At 41.9% G+C, this 21,537-nt stretch overlaps 1 protein-coding gene across 2 annotated transcripts in view; it reads left to right on the forward strand.

The window, feature by feature from the left end:
- The window catches only part of KIF15 (kinesin family member 15), a 61,868-nt gene that overhangs the window by 38,471 nt on the left and 1,860 nt on the right, over window positions 1–21,537 (forward strand). The window contains exons 25-34 of one of the 2 annotated variants that reach the window (XM_075921863.2): window positions 612–716; window positions 2,332–2,454; window positions 7,472–7,618; window positions 8,605–8,709; window positions 9,251–9,415; window positions 9,982–10,091; window positions 12,588–12,660; window positions 12,935–12,972; window positions 20,102–20,267; window positions 21,184–21,315. In XM_075921863.2, the coding sequence (XP_075777978.2) occupies window positions 612–716; window positions 2,332–2,454; window positions 7,472–7,618; window positions 8,605–8,709; window positions 9,251–9,415; window positions 9,982–10,091; window positions 12,588–12,660; window positions 12,935–12,972; window positions 20,102–20,267; window positions 21,184–21,315 (1,164 nt within the window). The remainder of the gene's footprint in view (window positions 1–611; window positions 717–2,331; window positions 2,455–7,471; window positions 7,619–8,604; window positions 8,710–9,250; window positions 9,416–9,981; window positions 10,092–12,587; window positions 12,661–12,934; window positions 12,973–20,101; window positions 20,268–21,183; window positions 21,316–21,537) is intronic. The other variant, XM_075921864.2, reaches the window with a different exon arrangement.

The raw sequence follows: 21,537 nt of genomic DNA on the forward strand, positions 1-21,537 counted from the left end.
ACTAATAGACCCCAAAGGAATGACATAGTAAGAATCTCGCTGTAGTCAGTACAATTAATGCACGTTTCATTTAAGATAGCTGCGCCACTTTCTGAAAGCTCCTTTAGTGGTTAACTTTTATCACTGTTTATCAGATTAATTTAAAAATTATGTGGGAACTCATTGTCACTGATGATAAATCAGTACCTGACCTGCTCTGTTTTAATATCAAAACTAAAACTCAACTGTGGTGGGAGGGAATTGTCAATCTAAATCCAAAATCCAGTAATGGTTTCTTGAAGATAACTCATTTTATTAAGTTTTTGCTTGCTTCTTATAGCAACATCCATAACCTTCTACCAGAAAAGGATCTGATGGGACTAACAGTTTTACTACAAAATAGTCTTCTTCCTTTTAATCTTGGAATAATAAATAAGCTATTCAACTTTCTGTATAAGATCTTAGTGCAAAGAAAGGTGCTTTTTAACTCTACTGTCCCTGCATGTTCTAATCAAAGTAATTAAAAAACCATTCAAAATATTTTCTTAGTTCAAAGTGAAATATGGGCTATGCAGAAATTATTGAAATAGTGACAAATGAAATTGGGGTTCAGCATTTTTCTTCTTTTGCAGGAGGTTGTATCTGATTTGATGAACCAGATCCAGGAACTGCGGACATCTATTAGTCTCAAGACAGAGTCCATTGAAAGACTCTCAAGAGAGCTGGAGGACATAAATGTATGTTCTGTTTTTGAAAAGATGTGGAGCAATGTTGGGTGTCACAAAAATGGAATGAAATGCCAGGGCTGAACACTTCCAATTAGATATTTTATCATGTAATTTAGTGTAATTTGCTATAAGGTCAGTTTGAAAAAAACTTGTCATTCTTCTAAGCAGTTTGTCTAAGTCAGGGTTTTCCAACCTATGGGTCGGGACCCAAATATGGGTCGCCATTACATTTCAGAAGGGTCACCAAGTGTCTCCCTAGGTCTCTCTGCCCTCCCTCCTCCCCCCCGTTTTTGAATTGCCTTGGGTGACCAAGTCTTCCTGAATTGTCAAAATGGGTCCACATCTGGAAAAGATTGGGAACTGCTGCTCTAGGTAATCTCGGAAACTGAACTTTTTTCACATGGTAGATGGGCAGAAATTTCTCTGTATGGGACTGTGAGCTTCAATCAGCTAACACATTTGTTTAATTTTGTTGACAAATTGGTGGTTTGGAAGATCAGTAAATGAAGCTGAAGTCACTGAATTGATTTGTAGGATAGAAACTGTACTTCTGTGAGAACTCCTAAGTCCCAGTCTTGCAAGCATACATGATGCAATAAGATTCTTATAATAGCATTTGCGTGCATAAATACTTGCTCTTACTAAACTATGCATTTTCACTGAAACTGAGAGATTTGTCTTTTGCCTTTTTTTTATAACACAGGTCTTACAGTATTTATAATTTGTCTTATTGTAAATTGATATAGCAACACATGCAGTATTTCGCATGTACTATGAACCCAAAAAGACCCAGCACAGAATTGAACATATGACTATAGAATATGAACTGTAATTTTTCTGGGTGCATATTGTATCCGATGCGATGGGCGATCATTCATTGCCATGTATATATCCTATAAAAATAGTTCTCTCTATCACTGCAACTTTCATGGAAGATCTCAAAATACTTTCCAAATATATTTATATTCTCAGCACCCTTGTGAAGTAGGTTAGCATCGTATCTATTTTACATGTGCTAGAGGTAGAGCCTTTAAGGCTGCATCTACATTGCACAGTTATTTCAGAATAAACTATTCCGGAATAGTTATTAAAAATAGCTTATTTCAAAATATCATGTCTACACTGCAGAGAAGCCTCATAATTAGTCCGAGGCAGGCTTCCCTAATGGAGACATGCTATCTCAATTTAGAGTCCCAAGAGAGGAATAACGTAGAATGGCACTGGCAAGGTGCTCTTTCGAAATGCAGAATTGGAGTATCTACACATGCCTTATTTCGAAATAGCTATTTTGGAATAGGTGGTATTCTTCGTAGAATCATGGTTTACAGAAGTCGGAATAAGCTGTCTGTTATTTTTTAAATTATTTTGAAATAACGGAATTGCTGTGTAGACACTCGCATAGTTATTCTGAAATAATTTTGCTATGTAGGCAGAACTGACCCAGGGTATTACAGGACATAACAGAACTACGAAAGGAACAAGGCATCTTGACTCTCACTAATAGATATGATCTTAACATAGTCATGCAACACTGAATTGATAATCTCAACTTTGGTTCTCATGCAAAACCCTTGTTTGTAGAATTTAGCATTGTCATAATTCTAAAACTTTGCTGTTTTCATAGTGGAAGTATAATTCTGCCCTGGCTGCAAAAGATGAAAATAAAGCAATCATAGAGGATCAGGAGAGGCAGATTGAGGAGCTGAGAGAAGCAGTGGAGAGAAAGCAGACAGCTGATAAAGTTAATGTAAGAGTGCTAACATCAGTACCATATTGTGATTATTTCTGCTAGAGACCAGTGGGTTGTGTTTGTGGGGTTTTTTTGTTGTTGTTTTTTTTGCTTAAAGTATTTACATGGAATTTAACCTCACTTCAGTACAGAGTATCATTGGCTGGAAAGGAGGTACAAGAGTTTAAGTGGAACTGGCAAATGCCATTAAACTGTTTCAATATTTTTCTTAAATATTTAATAAGGTACTTTAAAAAAAACTATACCAAAGGCCTAAATCACCTCTTCTTAGAGCTAATAAAAGTCATTCAACCGAGTTTAGATGAAGTAGTTTTGGGTCCTTAAATTATATTGGACTCAGAATAGTAAAATAATATTACGTTTAGCCAAGCTGGGTTTTTTTCCAGGGCTCTTGTGATGAGTTTTTCCTTTACCCATCACTTTAACCAAAAGCTCCACCTGCTGGAGTAAAATGTTAGATGCATAGTCTGATTAAGGCTGCATCTTTTTCCTTTCAACTGTTTGTTTTTGATATTCTTTATGCAGTCTCTTGCTACAATGTACTATAGCTAACAGGAGAAGGTCCTCAGGTTTGACTAAGTCTTCATAAAATAACCATTTCAGACTGCATAGTGCCTCTGTTCTGCAACTTAGCACCATTCTTGCATCTACCAGAACAGACTATTCACCTCTCAAAAACCTCCCTTCCGCTGTGTATAAATCTCCAATATGCTAGGGAACATAGTAAGATTGCAGACTCTACTTCAGACCTTAATGAATTTGGTGTCTATATTACTATTGTGGAAGAAAACAAAGTCCTCACTCTGCATTTAATAAGCAACAAGCTAAAGGCAGTTTTTATTTCGAGCAATTGCAAGGGAAGCTGTGACCGTACGGGGGGCTTTCCTTAGGCAGATCTTTGAATACAAACAGTAAAAGCAGCAGTATATATACTTTCCCATTACATACAACAATGGCTAACAATTATCTCTTAGTTCCTCTCAGATGCTACCTTATCTCAAGGTTCTCACTGGAGTCAGCATTCCATCCTTATCTCCATATGGAAGTGAGAGGCAAAGGCAGGCTTCTTACAGTTCTCACTGTCAGGCCACAGACTTAGCCTGACTCTTGCACTGCTACTGACAAACCTAAGATGGCTGCACACAGATACCCTTATCCCCTTTCCCTGCTTCCACACTATGTCTTTGTGAGGTGAAAACCAGAACTAATATTGCTTACTAAACTGTAGTCAGTCCAGGTACAGTATCAGGATCCAATTCGGATATCTGTAGAGTAGTACATAATACAGTTTTAAGGCAACAAGAAAAATCACTGAACTCACAATTCTGAAAATATGCAATATTTGGGTTATGAAACTACAACTGGAAAACTTGATTGTTTTAGTGTACCCAAATGTCTCGTGGTATCCATGTTAGTTTGTTGTTTTTAAAAATGAGTAGTCCTGTGGTATCTTAGGGTATGTCTACACTACCCCCCTAGTTCTAACTGGGAGGGTAATGTAGTCATACGGAGTTGCAAATGAAGCCCGGGATTTGAATTTCCCGGCCTTCATTTGCATAAATCCGGCCGGCGCCATTTTTAAATTCCACGAGGCGTACAGCTAGTTCGGATAGGAAGCCTAATCCGAACTAGCTAGTCCGTGCCGCATGTAGCCGTGCGGCATGGGGTCCGACCTAGCCGGCATTTAAAAATGGCGCCGGCCGGCTTTATGCAAATGAAGCCCGGGAAATTCAAATCCCGGGCTTCATTTGCAACTCCGTATGACTACATTACCCCCCCTAGTTCGAACTAGGGGGGTAGTATAGACATACCCATAGAGACTAACGAGTATATAGGATTATGAGCTTTCTTGGGTAAAACCCACTTCATCAGATAAGTAGGAATGGAAATTACAAAATCCAAGATTGACTGAGCCAAGTTGCTTCTTGGAGTATCATGTCCTTCACAGGGGTCATAAGCATCATTAGAGGAGTGACCAGGCTAAATTTGAGCATTGGGTTACAGCACCACTCCAAGGCACTATATCTAGAATGGGAGGATGCCCAGTCCGCGGGACAAATGTGGGGTGGGCTCATTCCATACTACTTTCCTGTGCATTAGGCTGGCAGCCCACCCACCTAGAATTTTTCTGTAGTAAGTCTCACATAGACGAGTCATGGCCAAATTAAGAAAACTGCAAGACAAACCTCTGAAGCCCCACTTACTAATGGAAAACATTAACATTTTAATCATAAAATCATAGAATAATAGGACTGGAAGGGACCTCGAGAGGTCATCGAGTCCAGCCCCCCGCCCTCAAGGCAGGACCACGCTCCGTCTACACCATCCCTGACAGATGTCTATCTAACTTGTTCTTAAATATCTCCAGAGAGGGAGATTCCACCACCTCCCTTGGCAATTTATTCCAATATTTGACCACCCTGACAGTTAGGAATTTTTTCCTAATGTCCAATCTAAACCTCCCCTGCTGCACTTTAAGCCCATTACTCCTTGTCCTGTCCTCAGTAACCAAGAGGAACAAATTTTCTCCTTCCTCCTTGTGACACCCTTTTAGATATTTGAAAACCGCTATCATGTCCCCCCTTAATCTTCTTTTTTCCAAACTAAACAAGCCCAGTTCATGAAGCCTGGTTCATAGGTCATGTTCTCTAAACCTTTAATCATTCTTGTCGCTCTTCTCTGTACCCTTTCCAATTTCTCCACATCTTTCTTGAAATGTGGCGCCCAGAACTGGACACAGTACTCCAGCTGAGGCTTAACTAGTGCAGAGTAGAGCGGCAGAATGACTTCACGAGTTTTGCTTACAACACACCTGTTGATACAACCTAAAATCATATTTGCTTTTTTTGCAACAGCATCACACTGTTGACTCATATTCAACTTGTGGTCCACTATGACCCCTAGATCCCTTTCCGCCATGCTCCTTCCTAGACAGTCGCTTCCCATCTTGTATGTATGAAACTGATTGTTCCTTCCTAAGTGGAGCACTTTGCATTTCTGTTTATTAAACCTCATCCTGTTTACCTCTGACCATTTCTCTAACTTGCTAAGGTCATTTTGAATTATGTCCCTATCCTCCAAAGAAGTCGCAACCCCACCCAGTTTGGTATCATCTGCAAACTTAATAAGCGTACTCTCTATCCCAATATCTACATCATTGATGAAGATATTGAACAGTACGGGTCCCAAAACAGACCCTTGAGGAACTCCACTTGCTATCCCTTTCCAGCAGGATTTAGAACCGTTAACAACAACTCTCTGACTACGGTTATCCAGCCAATTATGCACCCACCTTATCGTGGCCCTATCTAAGTTATATTTGCCTAGTTTATCAATAAGAATATCATGCGAGACCGTATCAAATGCCTTACTAAAGTCTAGGTATATGACATCCACCGCTTCTCCCTTATCCACAAGGCTCGTTATCTTATCAAAGAAAGCTATCAGATTAGTTTGGCATGACTTGTTCTTCATAAACCCATGCTGGCTATTCCCTATCACTTTATTACCTTCCAAGTGTTTGCATATGATTTCCTTAATTACCTGCTCCATTATCTTCCCTGGGACAGACGTTAAACTGACCGGTCTGTAGTTTCCTGGGTTGTTCTTATTCCCCTTTTTATAGATGGGTACAATATTTGCCCTTTTCCAGTCTTCTGGAATCTCCCCTGTCTGCCATGATTTTTCAAAGATCATAGCTAAAGGCTCAGATACTTCCTCTATCAGCTCCTTGAGTATCCTGGGATGCATTTCATCAGGACCTGGTGACTTGCTGACATCTAACTTTCCTAAGTGATTTTTAACTTGTTCTTTGTGTATCCTATCTTCTAAACTTACCCTCTCTCTGCTTGTATTCACTACGTTAGGCACTCTTCCAGACTTCTCGGTGAAGACCGAAACAAAGAAGTCATTGAGCATCTCCGCCATTTCCAAGTTTCCTGTTACTGCTTCTCCCTCCTCACTAAGCAGTGGGCCTACCCTGTCCTTGGTCTTCCTCTTGCTTTTAATGTATTTATAAAAGGTCTTCTTGTTTCCCTTTATGCCTGTAGCTAGTTTGATCTCATTTTGTGCCTTTGCCTTTCTAATCTTGCCCCTGCATTCCCGTGTTGCTTGCTTATATTCATCCTTTGTTAGTTGTCCTAGTTTCCATTTTTTATAGGACTCCTTTTTTATTTTGAGATCATGCAAGATCTCCTTGTTAAGCCAAGCTGGTCTTTTGCCATATTTTCTATCTTTCCTACACAGCGGAATTGTTTGCTTTTGGGCCCTTAACAACGTCCCTTTGAAATACTTCCAACTCTCCTCAGTTGTTTTTCCCTTCAGTCTTGCTTCCCATAGGACCTTACCTACAAGTTCTGTGAGCTTATCAAAATCTGCCTTCCTGAAATCCATTACCTCAATTGTGCTGGTCTCCCTTCTACCTTTCCTTAAGATCATGAACTCTATTATTTCGTGATCACTGTCCCCTATACTGTCTTCCACTTTCAAGTTCTCAACTAGTTCCTCCCTATTTGTTAAAACCAAATCCAGAACAGCTTCTCCTCTGGTAGCTTTTTCAACCTTCTGAAACAGAAAGTTGTCTCCAATGCAGTCCAGAAACTTATTGGATAGCCTGTGCCTCGCTGTGTTAGTTTCCCAACATATGTCTGGATAGTTGAAGTCCCCCATCACCACCAAATCTTGGGCTTTGGATAGTTTTGTTAATTGTTTAAAAAAGGCCTCATCCACCTCTTCCACCTGGCTAGGTGGCCTGTAGTAGACTCATAAAGTTTTAATGAACTTTAAAATATCCTAATTTACCTTTGGCAACTGCTACAGAATTTTGCTCTGGGGCTCAGATACTGTGTATCAAGAACAGCCAAAATTAGTTTAGAGATTAATATTTACTTCAGTTCTGACTTCATTTAAACAAGTCAGAGGGAACTGGAATTATGCACCACTTTACTCCTCCAAAGCAGGTATTTTATTACTATTTCACTGTTCCTACTTTTCTTTGTCCATTTAAATAAAACAGATAGAACTCCTGTATGAAGACCTGAATTATACCACTGAGCAGCTAAGCAAGTTAACAGAGGATTCTAATAAGCAGACAGTGTTGCTTCAGTGTGCACAAGAAGACTTAGTAAAAAAAGAAGCTTTAATCCAGGAACTTAAGAAACAGGTAAAATGTAGGCAGTTCTGCCTAAAGAGTCAGCTATTGGTTTTGTGGTGTGTGTGGGTTCTTGGTTTTGTTTTGAGAGAGAGAGACTTGCATCATGCAATTTTTACATGAGTAAAAATTAAGACAAAGCAACCTGTGGTCTGAGCAGTACAAAATGGGATTTTCTTTTTCCTCCTATTCATATGTGGAAGTTTATTTGTGGATAGCACCATTATTCCAAGATATTAAGTAAAAGGGTGATTTAGATTTAAAGATAACCCTAATATCTTTTGGAGCACAAATATCTATCTGTATTTAGGGCACATTTACATTGCATGCTCCTTACAGCAGGGTGTAGAGTACATATACTGCACACTCCCCTAATACAGGTAACGGTTGAATCTCTCTAGTCAGGCATTCTTGGGACCTACTAGGTGCTAGACCATGGGAGGTCAATATTGTCTAGCAGTATTACCAACACTTCCACTGCTTGCTGGGCCCTTAGAAGACATTAGGGGTAAGTTAGCGCTAAATAACAGCACAGAACACTGGGATCCAGGACTGGTGGATATAACCCAGCCTTATGGGATCGTGGGAAACTTGGCCACACCCATGAAAAGTGGACATCTGGCTAATGAAAATCATGCCAGACCATGGATGTTGCAGACCAGAGCGTTTCCCCGCTGCCATCCCTTGTCACAGCCTTTCACTGACACATTTGACTATATATACCACACTTGGATTTTCATTGTGTTCATCTATGCACCCTAAGTAGAGCGAGGTTAGTGTTTGCATGGAGATTAATAAGGGAACAAGACCACATGTAAATGTGAAGAACTATTGATATGATAAACCATATTGTAAAGTCTAAAATACTTAATACTCACTATATATATATCTATCTCAAACTTGCATACTTACAAAGTACTAGTTCTTGCTTTAATTCTTTCAACATTTTATGAACATTAAGTGTCAACTGAATTTTAATTGATTGGGCTTCATAATAGCTGGACCAAAAAACAGAAGAACTGGAAAAGAGGAAGAATGACTATGAACTAAAAATGCAACAATTAGATTGTTTTGTGGACTCTGCTACAATAATGCTGCCACAGGTATAATATTTCATTTTCATAATATACTATAGCTTGTTTCACTGAAGAAACAAAGCAGTGTGCGTACGTGGAAAAATGCCTTCAAACTAGGTAAAGAAATAGTAACAATAGATTGAAAAGAGTTGTATAGTCTAAAATCCTACTTCTGTTTTGTAAAGTAAACAGCATTATTGATGCCTGTCTCCTAGTTACACAGCACTAGAAGCAAAACCTTTTAATGCATATTTACACAATAGAGAGTAGGTATGTGAAAGGTTAACCGGTGGGGGCTGGAGCAGCTTCCCACCCACCATGGGCACGAAGCTGCTCCAGCCCCACATGGCCCACTGCAGGCTTGAGCAGCCCCTGCCTGCAGCAGGAAGGCTGCTCCAGTCTGGCCATGGTGGGTAGGGGGGCTGCTCCAGCAGGGATGGAGCCCACCCCCCCTTAATTGGTTGACTGGTTAAACACAGTGTCTAACCAGTTAAACAACTGGGATTTTACATCCCTAGTAGAAAGAAAACACCCACCAACTATGGGTATGACTGTTTTTACTTGTCAGAGTCCAAAAACTCCCCCTAACCGTGGTGTAAACCTGGCAAAATTCCTGGAAACTCAGGAGCAGGAAATAGCTGACAGGAGAGCTTCTGCAATTACTCTGGAGCATCTTGTATCTGAATTAAATGAAGAAAGAACATCGAAAAATGATGAAATCCTAAGACTAAAGGTAATGAGAAGTAAACAGAAAAGGTAGTTTTTAAAGCTAAAGTTAGTCTATATACTTTATATAATCTTAGTGGGTTGATGTTTGGTTCTCTGCATTACCATACGGGAAGCCTGTTCTTTTTTCCTCCACAGGTAGCATTCTAAAAAAGCAGAGTGATACAAAATGCTGTCTTTTTTTCACTTGGTTGCAATCTCTGTTGATGATATACCAGCAATAGTAGCTTTCTGCAAAGCAAGTTCATGTTTTCCTGGTATAGACGTTTGGCTTCTAAATTTGGGGAGGGAGGAGCTCCAGTCAGGCTAATGGACCTGTGTGAAAAGTGTGTGTGTGGGGGGGGGGGGGAATTCTAAGCTTGCCTGAGGCTTGCTTTTTGGAGAGAGGGGGCAATGCTTGTCCCCTCCCCAAAACTTTGCTTATGACGGGCTCTTGGAAGATAATTTCTTACGTCTTCATTGAACGCTTTCCAGTAAAGCACAAAATAAAGAATAATCTAGAAATGTTCACTTGGAAACAAAAACAAGAATTGTGGTTTAGTCTCCAAATAATGTTTTCCTTGCTTGATTTAGGGACAGTTATGTGAACTAGAAAACCTGCGCCTGGAAATGCAGATGCTAACAGAGAATAATAGGAACCTACAGAGCCAGCTTGAAGACTATCAGAAAGAACGGAAGAACTGGTAAAAAGCTGTCCTAACCCTTAATTATGTAAACTAAACTATACAGTTTCAGAACTCTTTAAACTAAGATAAGTCAATGAAATCTATTTTTATGAAAATGCTTTAATGGCCAGTAAATTGTATTACCCTTGAAATTTCAAATTATTACAATACAGCAACTAAGTTATAAAAGAAACAGACTAATAACTCCTATTTATACGCTCAGCTTTAACTTAGAATTGGGATCTTGCCATTGACTTAAATGAAGTCAGGATTCCACACCTCTCTGAGAGTAAGAAACATAACTGTTTCTATACTTCATGCAAAATGGAAAGATGACTGATAAAAAAAAGGTTCAAACTGGTGCATTACGTTTTAAATTGTAAAAAGTATGAATTTTGTCTGAATCTGCAGAGTGAGTTTTCTGTGGGTGTTCATCACTATTGAATCTGGTTATTCCATAAACATTCATTTATTTTCACAACATTCCTGTGTGTGTGTCAAGAGGAAATTATCCCCATTTTACAGATAGGGATAGAGAAAGGTCAGATGCTAACTGATTTTGGGTATCCAGCATAAGACACTTGGATGTGATTTTTTTTTTTCTTCAAAGTACTTAGCATCATGTAGTACTTAATGCAGTCACACCTAAGCTTTTATTGACTTCAGTTGCAGCTGTGAGCATTCAGCACTTCTGCAAATCAGATCCCAGGGTATCAAATCACACATCCAGTAAATAAGGAGTATGTAATGAGAAACTTTTCATAAGAGGTCAGTAATACTAGCAACATCCAGGGAGTCTGTGGTAGGGATGATATTCAGATTTCCAGGGCAGTATTTGACTTCCTCTTGAGACAATCCTTTCTTTTCCTGTATATATCTTCCAATTTCTGGAGTCAGAATAACAGGCATTGCTACCAGCTCTGCCAATAGTATATGTATTTAGGATGTGAAAGCATAAACATGTACGTGGTTAATCAGTGAGCCCGGGCTCATCGGTTACGTGCCACAGGCTCCCGGTATGTGTGGGGAGCCGGCAGTATCAGAGGCAGCAGAGCAGGGGGGCAAGAGGTAGCCACCTGTCCACTGCATGTAACCGCTGAAATTTTCTGCAGTTAGACATTTACTTAAACCCATTTTAACATACCTAATATGTGTGTCTTCTCACCTAGCTTTAATAATTTTGATAATAAAATGTTAATATTTTTTCTAAAGAGAATCACTAAAACAGGGGTGGGCAAAAATTTTTGATGGGGGGCCACTCCAAGATTTTTGAAAGTGGTTGAAAGCCACACTCTTCCATGATATTAATGGAGATGCGGGGTCTGGAATGGAAGTTGGGTGCAGGAGGGAGCTTGGAGTAAGGGACTGGAGTGCAGGACGGAGACTGGAGTCTGGGAGGGAGTTGGGATGAAGCAGGCAGTTGTGATTTAGGGCAGGGGACCGGAGTGCAGGGGTTTGGGATGTGACCTAAGGAAGAGGGGATTGTGATCTGGGGCAGGAGATTGGGGTGCCCAGATCTGGGAGGGAGTATGAGTGCAAGAGGGGGACAGAGGGTTTGGGTATGTTGGGGGGGCAGAGAGTTGGAGGGGAAGCAAGGGTGCCAGAAGCAGGCCGTGGCCAAGAGACTTACTTTGTCAGCTGTCAAACTAGCGTGTCTGCCTGCAGAGCTTAAAATGTTTCTCGGCCAGCCTGCTTGCCTGGCCATGTGCTTCATGATAACTGAGCCAAGGAGAGAGAGGTGTCCTGATTCTTCTTAGCTGCCTGTTATTCTAACAAGCAGCTCTCATTGGCCAGTTTCTGCCAGTTACTGGCCAATGGGAATGTGCTGGGGGCGGGACGGCTCCTAAAACTTCTGCCCTCCCTCGCCTGCCTGAGGCTCCCAGCTGCCTCAGGGGAATGGATCTGGTGCCTTGGTGGGCTGTATTTTGCCCAGGCCTGCACTAAAATGATCCATAAAAGGGAAATAAATTTTTTGCTTTCTGGTAGCTTCTTTTCTTGAGTGTTTTTGTTGTTGCCTTTAAACTCCAAGTCTCTAACTTTCTGAATAAATATCATTTCCTCTTAACTGAGCAAGACCATTGAGTTCTCTTAGGAGGGAGTTGCTTTCCGCAATCTATACACAGCATCAAGATTGTGTCAGCTAAAATGTTTACTTGAAACTATGAGGCTTATCATTATGCTCTGTATTAGATGTTTCCGTTGAACTATCAAATGAGACTATTTAATTAAAATGGTGATTTTTCTGCACTTAGCAAAAAATCTCATTTGGAGAGATTTTTTGGTTTGGTTGGTTTTGGGGCAGGGGAGGGTGTTTTTTGTTGTTTGCGAATAAAACTCATAAGTATATAGAAGTTTAAACTGCTTCCAGAGCTATATAATTTTGATACATGATAATCAGATCCTGAGCAAGCAGCAATACACGTGTTACTAGTTTTTCTGGTGCAGCTCTTGTGTTTTATAAATGGTTCCCTTTGCACATAAGAATGAGAATCCATCTTTCTTGGACTTCTACAGTGGTCACAAGCACTCTGACATTGAGCAACTGAGAGAGAGAGAAAGAGAAATTGCTGAAGAGAGGCTCACAAAGGTATTATTTTATTTGTTGTTCAGTTGTTTTGCTGTTTGTAAGTGTTGCTTGTCATATTTTATTCTGTTTCATATCAATGCAAAATTTAGAACAAGGACACCTGTATCTCTTACAAGTGAGCTGTGAATGTTGATTACATTAGCCATGGTAGTACTAAAGGATTATTTTAGTGTTAGAAAAGACTAAGAAGCTTGCTTTTAAATAATTGTTTATAAATGGTATTATAGCATCTAAATTTTTCCGGTGTAACACTTGCTGTTTTGAACCTTTTCAGAATAAAGCGATGGAAGAAATACTGAAAATAAGATCAGAGTAAGTTAAATATTTTTATCGTTCTGAAAACTGGATCACACAATCTTTTAAATACTGCAAATAATTTACTTATATCTAAAAAAGACATTTTCCAACACTGAAGATCTGAATAAATCCTGTTCACCTTTTAAAATACTTAGCATTTTTCATCAGTAGGTGGCAGTGACTGTTTCTACATTTGATACAAAACTACTGTGTAGATAAAGTGCTCTGAAATAATATGCATGAGGTTCTTTGAGTACTGTCAGCGTGGATTCAGCTGTAGGGCATGTATGCACATCATGCACATATACCTTGCATATGCATATCAGTTGGCACCATGCACGTAGCCTGTGTGTCCTCATGTACCGTGCAGTGGCATAAAGAACAGTCACATGAACAACCCTTCCATTTCTTTACTCACCTGTGGCAGCAAGGCAAAATCCCAACTGTGTCCAATCCAGTGATGCCTGTATCTAAGCTCCAAACATACCTGTAAAAAGATACTCATCTTTTAAAATTCCTTTTAGTTGGTGATTCCAACAAACAAAGGAAAAACACACACACACACACACATCCATTTCTACTTGTGCATCAGGGTAAAGTTGCACATCTATTTAATATGGTGGACCTCTTTGCAGTGGTTTGATGCCTGAAAGCTTCCCTCCCTAAAAAATGTTCCATCTGCTGTTGCATCTCTTCCCACACATCGAAATCCAGGAATGTGAAGCTCAACCTGCATCTCTTGAAGCCATTCATAAAGAGAGCCTCAGACTTTGCGGAAGAAAGTGGAGAGATTTCTGCCTCATACGGAAGTGCAAGCCCCTTTCAGGCACTGATCTTGCACTGGCTGATGATCTATTCCTGACTAGGTCTGCTTTTGGGGATCTGCTCTAACCTTTCATCCAGCATCATCTTCATTGCAACTGTGTTGGATGTCGCTATTGTTCCCAGAAGAGGAGGAGTTCCCCCTCACCTAGGCCTCTTGTTTCCTGACTCCACCAGAGAGATTATAACACTGTAAGGTGTATGCTAGGTACACCCAGTCCTGTGGGCCCCTCTAACACTGGCAAAGGATAGGCCATGCACAATCTACCACTGTGGCCCTTCTAGTCATAATGAAGTCTTCTCTCTCACCAGTTGCGGCCCATCACATATTTTCAGGAGAAGATAATGGTCCCCTTCAGCATAACTATAACAAGAGCCCCCTTGCCAGAATCGGAGAGACAATGAGGAAACCTAGCAGGACAGGCCTGAGAAATGCTCCAGCTTCCTTCTCCACCCAAATAAAGGCTACTGTATGTCTCTCCAGACTCACTAATCTCCAAGGTGATTGAGCAACACTCATGTTCATAGGTCTTTAGAAAGGGAGGCAGATGAGCTTCTTGTTTGTCAGTGTGGCCTCCAATCAGGCTTCCAGAGCATCTACTCTTATCACTAAACCAGGGACAAATGTTCCATCCAGAACTGGTGACTCTACAGCTGATTGGCTGAATACGTTGGGAAGTGACTTCACATGTTCAGGAAATTCTATCTTAAAACAGTCCACGAGGAGGATTTGCTCCTTCAAGTAAAGAGTTTTTCTAGATGTGACCCCCAACATGGCCTACTGTCAAAGCAGGCCTTGGTACATACAATTCTGGATTATTTACTGCATTGGAAATATTCCAGACTCTCCTTTAAATTTGATCATCTTTTAGCAATATCAGTGTATCTGCTTCTGATTTAGTCACCCTCAATCTTTTCCTATCAAAGGTATTGAAATTGCTGAAGGATCTTAGGCACATTTATCAGTAACAGCCAGCCCAGCATGAAACCTCTGAGCCTCCTAAAGTTGATGAGCTTTCCCACCATTTATCCATTAAAATATAGTTTCTGATGACCGTCACTGTGGCTAGGAGAATGAATGAGCATCAGGTGCTTATCGCTGAACTTCTGTAACCTCATTCATCAAAGACAAAGGAGTTCGGAGAACTCTTAGAAAGTTAATCTCAGTATGGTATCTGAGTTTTTTTTCAAATAAATCGAGCAATATCTATTCTTCCCTAAGCCACACTCACGGAGAAAAAACTGAACACTGTTAACATATCTCATGCCCTTCAGTTATTACATTGACCCAACTAAATCCAATGTCTTGTTGAAAAGAGATGTAGTCCAATCTTGATGCAGCTGGCAGTCCTCATTCTCGACATCCTGAAAGAGATACCGCTTGCCAGTCACCTACACTGGGATCCACACTAAAATATACTTGGAGAGGAGTAAGTACAATTGCTTACCCTATAGTAATGGATTTTTCAGGATGTTGTAGTCCGTGTGAATCCCAAAACCCACCCTCCATTCCCACTTTCAAGGTCCAGCTATTGCAGGTTTCAAACTGAAGGAAACAAGGGAGGGTTAAGGCCACTTTGCCTTTATGTTATCTCATAGACCCAATGGACACAGCTATGCAAAAAAATCTGTTCTCACATCCATGAGCGCTTGCATAACAACAGTGGTATCCACACCGACTTGACATCTCAAAGAACAACTGTTGTGGTAACTTCAGGGGGTAGCCGAGTTAGTCTGTTACAGAAAAAAAACAACAAATGGTTTGGTAGCACTTTATAGACTAACAAAACATGTGGAAGGTATCATGAGCTTTTGTGGGCACAGCCCACTTCTTCAGATGACCGGAGTTGTCATTTTTCTGTTCTGTTTTTCTGGCCTTCTCAAAGCCAATTTGATTCAGAAAAGAATGCTGGTTGTATGAAGAAGCATAAAATGCATATGAGTAGCCCCACTGATCTTAATGGAGCTGCACATTTTAGAAGGTGTTTGCCACTTGTATCCTAAGCATTTTAAAAATATATATCACTTATTTGGGACACTCATGCTAAAATTAAAACTTCTCACTATTAATTTATTGTTGTACTTAACTTTTGCCCTTCTATCACTTGAATGATAGAAATAAACAATTTACTAGTTGAGTGCCATAGCTATATGGGGAAAGCCACAGGCTGCTACTGGAAACTCACTCGTATATATGCTTCATGTTGGGTGGACAGTAGTCAAGACATTAAATGAATGGATAAAGATTGGTCTTGAAATAGTGCTGATATCATTAGATAATCTGTGTCACTTCAAGTACTCATGCAATAACAGGGCTGCAATAGTTAGACTATGAACATTGCAAGGTGGTTCCCTCAAATAAAACATTATTTTTCAAATAATTTGTTTTCAAGTACAGGCAGTCCCCGGGTTACGTACAAGATAGGGACTATAGGTTTGTTCTTAAGTTGAATTTGTATGTAAGTCGGAACTGGCTCCAGATTCAGCTGCTGCTGCTGAAACTGACAAGGGGCTGACTACAGGAAGCTGGAGGCAGAATTGCTCTGCCCCCAGCTTCCTGGAATCAGCCACTGATCAGTTGCAACAGCGGCTGAATCTCGAGCCTGGGACAGAACAGCTGGGCTGCCAGGTATGTCCCTGCAGGACCAACCTGCCAGCACCCCAGCTGCTCTACCCCGGGTCCACAACAAAAGCCTGGTCTGCTGGGGGGAGGGGGGGGCGCACTAGCTGCGCGCCCCCCCTCCCCCCCCCCAGCATACCAGGGACACTGGGAGCAAAGCCGGGGAGACGGAGGGGTCCTGTGCCTCTGAGGCTTTGCTGTGGCAAAGCCGGGGAGGCGCGGGACCCCGCTGCCGCTGCGGCTTTGTTCGCGGTGCCTCTGGTCTGCTGGGGACCGTCTCCAGCAGACCAGGGACACCGGGAGCAAAGCCGCAGCGGCAGCGGAGTCCCGCGCCTCTGAGGCTTTGCCAGAGCAAAGCCTCAGAGGCGGGGACCCCTCCGCCTCCCCAGCTTTGCTTCGGGTGTCCCTGGTCTGCTGGAGATGGTTCCCAGCAGACATGGGGCACCCGGAGCAGCTTTTCTTCCCCCGGAGGTCGAGGTGGTGGGACCGCTGTGCTCTGGGTGGTCCCGCTGCCTGCGAGCTCCGGGGCGAGAGAGCCCCATTCGTAAGTGCGGATCCGACATAAGTCGGATCCGCGTAAGTCAGGGACTGCCTGTATGTCTAAATATTCTTCAAATCTGCTTTAACTGGGCAGATGTCAAACAACAACAGAAAAGTTCTCAAGAGTTTTGAAAGGTGCCAAAGTAGCACTGCTGGTGTGAGGTACCAACAGGATTGCTTAATTTAATGTTCATATCTTAAGTGCTAGAAATGAATACATCTTTAGAAAGATGGAAAATTAAGCTTTCAAGTAATGTGTATAGCATTTGTTCCTAGTCTCTATGGCAAATGAGATTTCACATCAACATTCTGATTACCATCAGACTTCTATCTACACACACGATGTAGAATCCCTGCTGTTCATCTAAAATCTTGCAAATGGCGTAAAACATTTATTTACAATTTCAGGAATTTGAAACTGGACTTTTCTGTTGTCACAATTGAAATGGTGGGGCTGGGAGAGAAGCAACATTCTAAACAAAATAAGCTGATTTTAAACCATGCTTCACCCCACATTTTTGTCAGTATTTGCTGTTGAACATTAAATAACTTCTAATTTGTCTATTTAACTTGGTTTTATTTTCTAATGTGCTCACCACCACAGTAGTTTGGTGCTGTTTTTAGAGTTTAAATATTAAAGTCAATATTTGTACCACTTTTCCAGCAAAGTCCCATACAGCCTGCTATCATCAGCTTTTTCTTTTTTACATTCAAGAAGAGTGTCAGTGGGCTAAAAGAATTAAATGTGACTGGCAAAAAAAAATTAAAATTGTTTGAGGATTTTTGTTATATATAACAATGTAAAAGTCTGAGGTTGATAATTGATTTTTTTAAACCTTGGCATTACAGAGAATGTCAAATCTGGAAATCCTGGCTTTGCTAGAGGATTTCTTGGGTCAGAGGGTGTCTTGGGGTGTGTATTTTGAGCACTTGCACCTTAACTGAACAAAAATGCTGAATTGAAGTATTTTAAACCAGTCGGACAAAAGTCTTGTCTCCTCTCTAATGCTCAGCTTTTCATCTTATTTATTGTAGTGTCATATTTTGTTTGTGCTCTAGTCAGAGTTTTCTGGAATAGAAAATACCCAAATTATTAATGTAAAAAGCAAGGGAGGAATCAGCTTTTTCCAACAAAACTTTAGAATCATAGAGCTGGAAGAGACCTCAGGAGGTCATCAAGTCCAGCCCCCTGCCCAAGGCAGGGCCAATCCCAACTAAATCAACCCAGCCAGGGCTTTGTCAAGACGAGACTTAAACACCTCTAGGGATGAAGATTCCACCACCTCCCTAGGTAACCCATTCCAGTGCTTCACCACCCTCCCAGTGAAATAGTTTTTCCTAATATCCAACCTAGACCTCCCCCACTGTAACTTGAGACCATTGATCCTTGTTCTGCCATCCGTCATTATTGTGAACAGCCTTTCTCCGTCCTCTTTGGAACCTCCCTTCAGGAAGTTGAAGGCTGCTATCAAATCTCCCCTCACTCTTCTGCAGACTAAACAAACCCAAATCCCTCAGTCTCTCCTCGTAGGTCATGCGCTCTAATCATTTTGGTTGCCCTTTGCTGGCCCCTCCAATACGTCCACATCCTTTCTATAGTGGGGGGGCCCAGAACTGGACGCAATATTCTAGATGTGGCCTCGCCAGAGCTGAATAAAGGGGAATAATCACTTCTCTGGATCTGCTGGCAGTGCTCCTCCTAATTGTCTGTATTGCATCATAAAGATCCAAGAAGGCATGAGGCCTTTCCCCCACACCTGTTATTTTTTTAAATCAGTGGTGGGCAAAAGGGCCTGTGCGGGCTGGATCTGGCCCATCAAGAGGGTGGATCCGACCCACGGAGGCCCTGCTTGTTCTTGGGGGTGGGAGAGATCCTGGGCGCGGGGGAACACCCGAAGCTTTCTCTGCTCTGGCCCACCCTGCAAGCAGTACATGGCGCTTAATTGGCCTGGGGGCAGAGGAATGCACAAAGCCTCCTCCCACCCTGCCCAGGAGCATGTGACGCTTCGAAGCGCCATGCACTGCTCGCGGGGCGGGGGGAGAGCGTAGGAAGCTTCACGCGCTCCCCTGCCCTTACGGGCGAGGGAGCTGGGTGAAGCTTCCTTTGCCCTGCGATGAGCCCACCCATGTGCTCCTCACAGGGCAGGAGGAGGCTTTCCGTGCTCCACTGCCCCCAGGCTCTGGTTGGCGTAGGAGTGGGGGAGCATGCCAAGCCTCTTCCAGGGCATGGATGCCTAGCAGGAAGGGGGGACAAAGCGGTTTCCCCCACCCACAGACCAATCATGGTTGGAGTAGCCCCACCCCTCCCTGTTTAGGCCCCGCCCCTTCCGGGGTGGCCCGGGGCTACTTCCAAAATTTTTGAAGTTGCCCCCAGGCAAAAATTATTGCCTACCCCTGTTTTAAGTGAAGAAAATAACGGACAAATAGGGTTGCCAGGTGTCTAGTATTCAACTGGACAGTCCAGTTTTGGGGCTCTCTGTCCAGTAAAAAAATTCAGAAAATACCAGACGTGTGCCATGTCTGATATTTTCTGGTTTTCTGGCTGGGTGTTCGACAGAAGCCTGGCGGGGGCAGAGGGAGTGGCTGGGAGGAGTGGCGTGATTGGTGCTTGGGAGCTTGTGGTTGCGTCTTACATAGGAGTGATGGCTTGGGGAGAAGGAGAAGCCCTGTCTGTGCTCCTGAGCGCTGTTCATGCATGTTGTGGAGCCGTAGCTGGAGTTGATCGTGCTTCACCTGGACCACGTGCAGGACAGGCAGTGCCCTGCGATCTGCATGTGCCTGGGTCAGTCCCGCTCCCCTCTGGCCGATTTCCCCCCCTCCCCCCAGGCCAGCCCTGCTCCCTCCCAACCAGCCCTGCTCCTCCCGGCCAGTTCTCCTCCTCCCGATTTCCCCTGCTTTCCCTGATTTCCCCTGCTTCCCGCTGGGTGCCCACCCCCCGGGCTAGTCCCTCTGCCCTTTCCCCTCCCCCAGCCAGCCCCGCTCCCCTTCTGGATGGTCCAGTGTTAAATAGTCCACTTACTATTTAACGCTGGTACATAGATCTATTAGCAGATACCAGGGAGCACATACCAAAAGGACCTTTTCATTTAAAAAAGTGACAGGCTCTAGAGGAGTGATGTGAATGATTTAATGTGATTAACTTGAAATGTATTCTATCTGCAGATTAGAAGAGACCAAAAATGCCCTGAAGAGTTCAGATAGTGCCTGTCTTGAAATGACCAGGGAAATAGAACGAACAAGAGCTTTGGAGTCAAAAGCATTCCAGGAAAAAGAAGATATGAGATCAAAACTGGAAGAAACCTATGAAGAGAGAGACAAACTTCAAAAGGTTATAAACAATGCGTGACTTTCCTTAACTAATTGTATCCACTATAACCTCATTCACAGGGAGACAATACGATGATAAATAGTCAATATTGTGAATTAACCCTCAAGGAATCAAGAACTGCCTTCCAAAATGTAGCTTTTTATTTATACATTATTTTTATTTCAACTATATTTCATAGTGTAATGCCAAGAGGAGCTCTGTGCAAAGATGTGGTCTGAAAAGGGGCTCAGACAACTGAGAAATCTAGTCGAGTAGCCAGTGAGTGTGAGTAACATGTATCAGCTGGTAGATGGACCCATAAGTATGAGAGGTGCTCCAACAGACTTAAGCCAGGTCTGTGCTATGGGGGAGAGTCATCTTAAGACACGCAATTACAGCTACATAAATAACATAGCTGGGTTTCACGTACCTTAAGCCGAACTTCAGTACTGTTCCTAAAGTGGGGGTCGATGGGATAAATGTTCCTGTCAACTTCCCTTACTCCTTGCAACAGTGAGGAGTACTGGCACCAACACCCTCAACATTTGATTTAGCGGGTCTTTACTAGACCCATTAAATCAAATGCTAGATGATGGACCGCCACATCATAGACCTTCCTGCAAGTATAGCTGTGACCTTAAACATAGTAGAACCTCAGTTACAAACTCTCCAGTCAACCGCACAACTTGTTTGGAATCAAAAGTACACTATCAGACAGGTGCAAATAAAATACATTACTTTGTTAAATGTAAACTGCTAAAAAAAGTAGCATTTTTCTTCAAAATAAAATTTCAAAGCTGTACTAAGTCATATCCAGTTGTAAACTTTTGAAAGAACAACTAACCTTTCCTTCAGAGTTATGAAAAAAACAGCTTTCTTAAAATATGAACACTTCAAAAAAAAGACATACGGTTGTATTTCATTTATTTAATTACAGGAGATGGACTTGCTAAGGAAGCAAATAGAGAATCTTGCAATGGAGAATGGAATGTTAGTAGGTCACAAAAACCTCAACCAGAAGATTCAGTATCTTGTGAAACTGAAGAAAGATTATGCCAAGCTTACTGAGGTATGTGTCCTAGAGATAAAAATACAGATTAAATAAATGACCTGAGGTAGAACATAAAGCTGCAGTTGTTCAAGAGACTAGAATTCTCATCCCTCTATTTATGTACACCTGGCATTCTGCAATTCCATGCTGCAATGTTTGATTCATAGCTAATCAGTTTAATCAACAATGTGAGAATTGTTTAGTTTTCTTAATTATTCCTTCAGTTATAAGACATTAAAC

This window comes from Pelodiscus sinensis, chromosome 2 (genome assembly GCF_052426305.1).
Source record: "Pelodiscus sinensis isolate ZL-2025 chromosome 2, ASM5242630v1, whole genome shotgun sequence".
NCBI classification, from domain to species: domain Eukaryota; kingdom Metazoa; phylum Chordata; order Testudines; family Trionychidae; genus Pelodiscus; species Pelodiscus sinensis.